The sequence below is a fragment of the Euphorbia lathyris genome, chromosome 9, assembly GCF_963576675.1.
Source record: "Euphorbia lathyris chromosome 9, ddEupLath1.1, whole genome shotgun sequence".
NCBI classification, from domain to species: domain Eukaryota; kingdom Viridiplantae; phylum Streptophyta; class Magnoliopsida; order Malpighiales; family Euphorbiaceae; genus Euphorbia; species Euphorbia lathyris.
The window spans coordinates 79,574,909-79,582,215 of NC_088918.1; the positions used below are offsets into that span (position 1 = coordinate 79,574,909).

General features: G+C 34.5%; 1 protein-coding gene across 2 annotated transcripts; it reads left to right on the plus strand.

Moving 5' to 3' along the window:
• The first annotated feature begins 1,480 nt into the window (after nt 1-1,480).
• Nucleotides 1,481-6,799, plus strand: LOC136206576 (uncharacterized). 2 transcript variants are annotated; one of them, XR_010676328.1, is made up of 7 exons: nt 1,481-1,667; nt 2,214-2,430; nt 2,512-2,628; nt 4,118-4,152; nt 5,122-5,222; nt 6,099-6,312; nt 6,440-6,799. XR_010676328.1 is itself a non-coding variant. In XM_065997681.1 (6 exons), exons 2-6 carry the CDS (start codon nt 2,255-2,257, stop codon nt 6,180-6,182), a joined length of 513 nt encoding a protein of 170 aa, XP_065853753.1. In that variant the 5' UTR covers nt 1,481-1,667; nt 2,214-2,254; the 3' UTR covers nt 6,183-6,799. The 2 variants fall into 2 exon arrangements, 1 of the variants encoding a protein (XP_065853753.1); XM_065997681.1 differs by having other exon boundaries at nt 6,099-6,799.
• The last annotated feature ends 508 nt before the right edge of the window (nt 6,800-7,307 follow it).

Here is a 7,307-nt window from a genome sequence, read left to right on the forward strand (position 1 = left end):
TCAATTCGTTTATTTTATTTTTTTATATAATTTAATAATAGAATTGGAAATTAATATTGATAAATTCGGTGAATTTTTTGATTTTTTTTTTGTCTAATTTGTATAAAAGATAGATATTTGTATTTATTTAGTTTTTTTTTTCACATCCCAACATATGTTTGTGATTTGTTACTGATAAAATAACGCACGGTGAAGTGTAGATGACAAGATTCATGACCGAGAATACAGTTTGATAAATATTTCTCAAATTGACGAAATTTATCAACGTTAGGGATAAAAATTGCTCTTAGTTTCCAAGGTTATTAGTAAAATTGCTTTTAACCCAAAACATTAACCCTAAAATAAATGGCCTAATACACAAATAACCCCCTGAACTTGTCTAAATATTGCAACTGCCCCCTTCAACTTTCAATTGTAACAATTTACCCCTCAAACTTGTCTAATTGTAAAACATAACTCTAAATTGGGAATTTTTTTACCCCGTACTTGAAGCAACCGTAAAAACATTTTACCGGATTTGTATTACGCCAAATATCTGATTATCACACTCCACGAGCGTTGCAGATTTTGTATTTCACGTGTTTCTTCAATTGCAGTCCATGTCAGTAATTTGGGGTTATGTTTTACAATTAGACAAATTTAATTTTCTTCAATTGCTAGAACAAATTGATATGTAATAGGTTCTTTTTAATTTTTTTAAGTTACCGCTATTGTTTTAGTTGATATAATAATTAATGTTCTCTGAGTTAGAGTTTTTTTTATATGTAGTTGTGATTTTGAATTATTTGAATTAACATTCAACCAAACTCAATCTAATCCAACTCTTAAACTTGTCCAATTGTAAAATATAATCCCAAATTGCTGACATGGACTGCAATTGAAGAAACACGTGAAATGCAAAATCTGCAACGCTCATAGAGTGCGATAATCAGATCTTTGGCGTGATATGAATCCGGGAAAACGCTTTTACTGTTGCTTCAAGTACGGGGTAAAAAAATTCCCAATGGGGTTATGTTTTACAATTGAACAAGCTTAAGGGGTAAGTTGTTACAATTGAAAGTTGAGGAGATTATTTGTGTATTTCATTATACACCCCTACCTTAACCCTAAGCCCTTGTTTGGGAGGAGGTTAATAGGAGTAAATGTGAGTAATGGAAGGTTAAGTATTAATTTAACCTTGTTTGAGAGTAAATGGAGGTTAATGAGGTTAAATATTTACTTCCTCTAACTTTCAAACTCTAACCTCTAAATTGGGGATTAATGAGAGTAACGTACACTTTTTTTAAGTTTCTTGTCTCTGTAGAGTAAATTTAACATTCTTTCCCCTCCATCAGGCACGGATTTAAGGGGGTCAAAGGGGCCATCCCCCCATCTCGGGGGAAATTTTTTTTTTGACCAAAACGACGTGGTTTTGGTATCCCCTAAAACCGACGTCGTTTTGGTAAAGGGTTTTTAATTAACAAAAGCAGCAGACTTCTTCTCCTCGATCGTTGAGAGACGCACACAGACGCCCTTCCTCTCCTCCAGCAAAGCAAGCGATCTTCTCTCCGCCAGCCGCCAGCAAGCGACGCCCCTCCTCTCCGGTCGGCTGTCTTCCTTCTTCGTCAACCGTCTTTCTTCTCCGGCCGGCCACCATCTCCAATCCAAGAACACCTCATCAATTTCAGGTTAGTTTGACTTTTGCCCTTTAATTTTAATTTTAGGTTAATAATCTGGGTTAATAATGAACTGATTGGGAGATTTGAATAGCTTGGAATGTTTAAGCTAAAGTAAATCTGTAACAACTTAGTTTGATGATGATCCATGTGCTAATTTTGATTCATATGATGATTTTAACGTTTTCTCTGCTCTGCTTGATTTGTTTTTAATAATTGGAATGCCAGATGATGTTTTGAAAATTGCACAAGGGCTTTGACCTCTGCTGTGTTCTCGTTGCAATGGGAATGAAATAACCGAAATTCATTTGTCCTTAACATTCTCATGTGATCACTGTTTATAACTTTATTGCTTGATTTCTTTTCCCAGAGCAGTGATTATAAATGCATAATCTAAGTGACTAACTTTATTGCTTGATTTCTTTTCCGAGTGATTATAACTTTATTACTTGATTTCTTTTTCCCTGGCTCCATGTTAAATTTTTACAGGTTGTAATATATGCAACAACTTCTAGTTTCATTTAATATATGCCTTCTAATTTTGATTCGGTACTTTAGGGGTAAAATGGGATGGAAGCAACCTTGAGAAAGAAATAGAAATGGCAATAACAAGACAAAGAGCGGTTTCAACACTGCCCAAGCTGATACAGAGCCTCCGAAAAGCTCCTGTAGAAGGAAGAGTCGCAGCTTTACCATCGCTTAGGCGCGCTTTTTCTCTCTACGATCAGATCAATCTCATCGATAACGTCCCTCAGGACCAGCTTCGCTTTCAAGGGTATATTATACTTCTTCGTCTTCCTCGTCTTTTTCTAGTTCTGATTTTGTTTTTATGTGTTGAATTTGTGTTCGATTTTAGGTATACTGACACAGGATTTAAAGTGAATGGGGTTGATTATGAAGGTAGCTTGCTTTGCGTCGGAAATTTACTTCTATCTTGGTCTCCCAAGAATTTCTCTCAGATTACTCCCGAAAGGTTTGCTGTTTTTTTAATGTAGGGTTTTTGAATTTTATAAACTTAGTTTACAAACCCACACCTGAATTGTTTGTAATTAAGGGTCAAAATGGCCCTGAAACTTGGCAGTGAAGATCAATTTAGCCCATATCCAAGTTTAGGTATCAATTCAGCTTTTAAGTTCGCAAATTTTGACAAATTGGTCCAAATTTATAGATTTTTTGTTATTGAAACTGATCGTATTCGGGTCAATTTTTCAACATTTGCATTCATTGAACAACTGAATTAAAAGCATAATCTGATAGTCAATACTCAAAAGCCCAGTTCATATTAATATCTGACACACGAGAATGCCACTAGGCTTAAGACTGCACAACACAGGCTCGTATTACTATGTCTTGTAATTAAATTAACAAATTAGGTCCTTGATCGCTTGGTCAAAGAGGCTCTAATAACATGTTATGGAATCAACCGAACAAAACGATTAAGCTAGTAGTTAAAGGTCCAATGTTATTGCTTGGTCGAAGAGACTCTAATAACATGTCATGGAACCAACTGAACTAAACGATTAAGTTAGTAGTTAAAGGTCCAATGTTAATCTGACACATCTCCGCACGTGAATGTCAACTGGGCTTGAAGCATGCACAACACAAGTCAATATTACCATGTCCTGCAATTAAATAAACAAACGAGGTTGTCAGGAATCGAACCCTTGATCATTTGGTCAAAGGGGCTATGATATCATGTCATGGAACCAACTGAAGCTTTAATTGATACCTAAATATTGATTTGGGCTTAAATTGATTTTAGTTGCCAACTTTACGAACTATTTTGATCCTTAATTCAAATTGTTTGATACTCAATTTTTTTGTGAAGTAATTCTTTTCTCTTGTTTATTTCTTGCAATCTCAGTACTAATTCTCTGCCTTTTTGGTTTATGAAACAAAGGTCACTGTTTTTCAATAATATTACTGAACTTCACATTTGATTTGAATAAAATCGTTCTTGCTAATTTGTATGTATAAAAACTCAGCGGAATGATGTGTCACAGAAGACATTTTAACTATATGCCAACTGAGCGACACATTAGACAACAATGTGATTTTATTTTATTTTTAAATATTTTGGTGGCTTAGGATTTGTCATGTGGCATACACATGGTTGACAAGTTAAACATGTCCACCATGTCGCTTAGTTGACATACAGTTAAGTTTTTCTGTGCCACGGAAGTAAGTTTTTTTTATACAAATTTGCTAGGACTTTATTGACATCAAATGTCAAGATCTTTCATTTTATTGAACGTAAATGAAGTTCATTTTACCTTTGTGAAACAAATTCCAAACTTCAATTATCGTCGCTGCATTTTACCCTACATAAGACCAACAATAGCATAACAAGTCTCCATTACTCGAACAGTTTCTTGTTGTATACAACAATTGTGCTGTTACATATATGTGAATTGTGATTGAGCTTCTCTTCTGACACTTCATCATTTTTCCCTTTGATGCAGTTTATCCATCTTCCAAATTATGCGGCCAATACCAGGTAAGAGTTGATTATGGTTTTCTTTTTTAATGCTTCAGACATTGCATTCCTGTTTTCACATGCTTAAAATTGCAGTTTACTAATGTGTAGCGTGAACTTAGTTCATGTTTGTTCTTGCTCATTTGTATTAATGGTACATGGTTATTGTTTTTCTTATTTGTAATTGACTGTTGAAAGGACTTCCTTCTTTCGGTTATCGTGCCCATGAAGGGGTTAACGCATGTGCTCGTGTTTTCAAAACGAGGCTTAGTCCTTGGTTTATTGGTGGGTCTTGGGTTGCAAATAATGGCCGAGTCCTTGCAATGCATACCCAGTGTTGTTTATCCCTGCTGAGTCCTTCGTATATAGTTTTGGCTTGTTATATGTATGCACAACTCCTAATATTTCTGTGTTCTTCAAAATGCTCCTTTTTTTGTCACATATAAGCTATGTTGCACGAATGGAGAAGGGTACCGAGAAACGTTATTTCTAAGAAAATTTAGCTAGGAAAAGGTAATGGAACGAAAAAGAAATGGAAACGGAAAAGGACAGGAAACACGGAAACCCTAGTGAAGAAGAGTTTCCGTGCAACATAGCATATAAGCAAGCTGTCATACTAAATTAGTGTTTCCCGAACATGCAATTCTTGTATGGATAAATATGTGGGAAGAGTTAGTGAACATTGCTTGAATTCATTTCATAATTGTTCAATTCGGTTGATAGTTGAACTTCTTATTTAAAATTTCTAACTGACATATTAGGCCATTGGGTGAGATATCCGTGTTTATTTCATAAGTTCGGGTTATTTAGATTTATGTTGTTGTACCCTTGTGTTATGACAAATTGTCCAAATAGATAGCGCCCGGTTGGTGTTTTAGTAGCTCGTTTTTGTTATTTTACTCCAAATAGTAGATATAAATTATTTGATGAATTACTTATTTTTTCCGTGGCTAAATAAAGTTCTGATTTTTTTTTTTTCATTTTTTTCAGAGATCTTAATTATTGGTTCTGGAAGGTATATTCAACATGTAGATCCTGAAATCAGGCGCTTCGTTCGGTCTACTGGAATGAAATTAGAAACAGTTGACTCGGTAATTTCAATTGCTTTTTATGTTTATGCATTTAGAGATTTGTTTTTGTTCCTCGATATAGCAAATTAGCAATGCCTGGTGTTCCTGAATCTTGATTTTCAGAAATAATACTTCTCCTTTCCCATGGATGCTGGCGTAATCAGCTGAACTACTTAAATATTGTCTTTTGAGTTAGCTTGCAATTTCCTCTTTCTAAATTAAACTTGTTTAATCAATACCCGACCCAATTCAATTCATTCGACAACATTGCAATGTGCCAATGTGAGACTTAACTACTCAAACTAGTTAAGAGCTTGTACTTCAGATAACATTGCAATGTGAGTTACATAAGTTCACCGAGGAACAGCTTCCAAAAGAGTGTATATTCATGATCATATATCTCATCTGCTAGGAATCACAGACATGGGTAGTCATACAGGTGCGGCAAATGACATTTTTAAAAAGTACGAGATACGGGTACAGGTCATTATAAACCATAAATAATATCTATAATAAATTATTAATTCATCAACATAAATATTTAATACTTCAAACTATTTAAACTACAAAAAAGGGGCGGTTTCTATATTCTTTTCTTTAGATTTTGATTTTTTTTTATTAGGGTTTTATTTCATTTTTGTATATATCAACCCATTGTTTTTGTAAAGTTATTAAAAAAATATATATCGTACTTAATTAACTTAGAAGCCGTGTCCCAAAAGTGTCCCCATATTAAAAAAGAAGAGAGCTTGTTTTGGAGTGTTGGGTGCGTCTCCCCGAGTGTTCAGAGTGTCGGAGTGTCCAACACTCATATCTTAATCTCCTAGAAGTATCGGTGCTTTGAAGTTTATAGTTTCAGTCGTTAATCTTATAATATATGGCTCGATTTTGTAACAGAGGAATGCAGCATCAACTTACAACATTCTGAACGAAGAAGGGAGAATTGTGGCCGCTGCACTACTTCCGTATGGAGTTTCTTGATGATGCTTAATGTGCAGGATTTTCTTCATTCGCATTTCTTTCGTGCTAGTCCTCGCCGATCCCGTAAAACGCCATTCGCCTTTGTTTACAGTCAGATATGTACCTTTTGATTTCTGGATTTGATTTCAAGGTTTGTGCATTTGGAATAGAAATTGTCAATTTCAAAATGTGTTTGTTCTTGAGTTTCTTGATGAGTTCTGATTTGGTAGAAATTCAGAATTTGAGATTTTGTAAACCTAATAAATTATGAAATGCAGAGCATATATTCTGTTCACCTGCAAATAATAGTGTAAGAGTGGAGCCGGGTATCCGATGCTTGCACTCCGATGCTTTAATTAGCTTTATCGGATGAGAGGAAGACGGAATAGAAGACAACAGAGAAAAAATAGAGAATTTTTCGTGTACCTAAAGTATATAATGTATTTTCTTTATATAGTGACGATATCTTTTTCGTTATTACATGACGGGATACACTGTGTCTAGCGTACTGCTCTGTAGCGTGTGTTGAGTAGTAGCGTTTATCTAGACTCTGAACAGAGAAAAAAGAGAACTTTTTCGTGTACCTAAAATGTGTAATGTATTCTCTTTGTATAGTGACGATTTCATTTTCGTTATTACATGATGGGATACACTGTGTTTATTGTACTGTTCTGTAGCGTGTGTTGAGCAGTAGTGTTCATCTGGACCATAACATAGAAAAGAGAGAATTTTTCGTGTACCTGAAGTGTATAATGTCTTCTCTTCATATAGTGACGATTTCGTTTTCGTTATTACATGACGGTAGCGTGTGTTGAGCTGTAGCGTTTATTTGGACCCTAAATGACGAAATGAATTTAGTTGTTTACTATTAGATCTAGGTTTAAATTTATATTTAAGTTTTATGATACTTTGAATCTCAACCATAGGATTCTAATAAGTCTAAATCTAATGGTGAATCATGGTCAGGGTGAACATTATCAGTGTGTTGAGATTGACAGCTTAATATTGATAAATGCATTTATTACGAAGGATAATCTAGTTCTAGATTGTAAATTTTTTATATGAAATATTCTGTAAAACCCGAAAGAAGAACCATGATTCTATGAGCGATCGCAACATTAAAATTGTTGGAATTATTTAAGATCG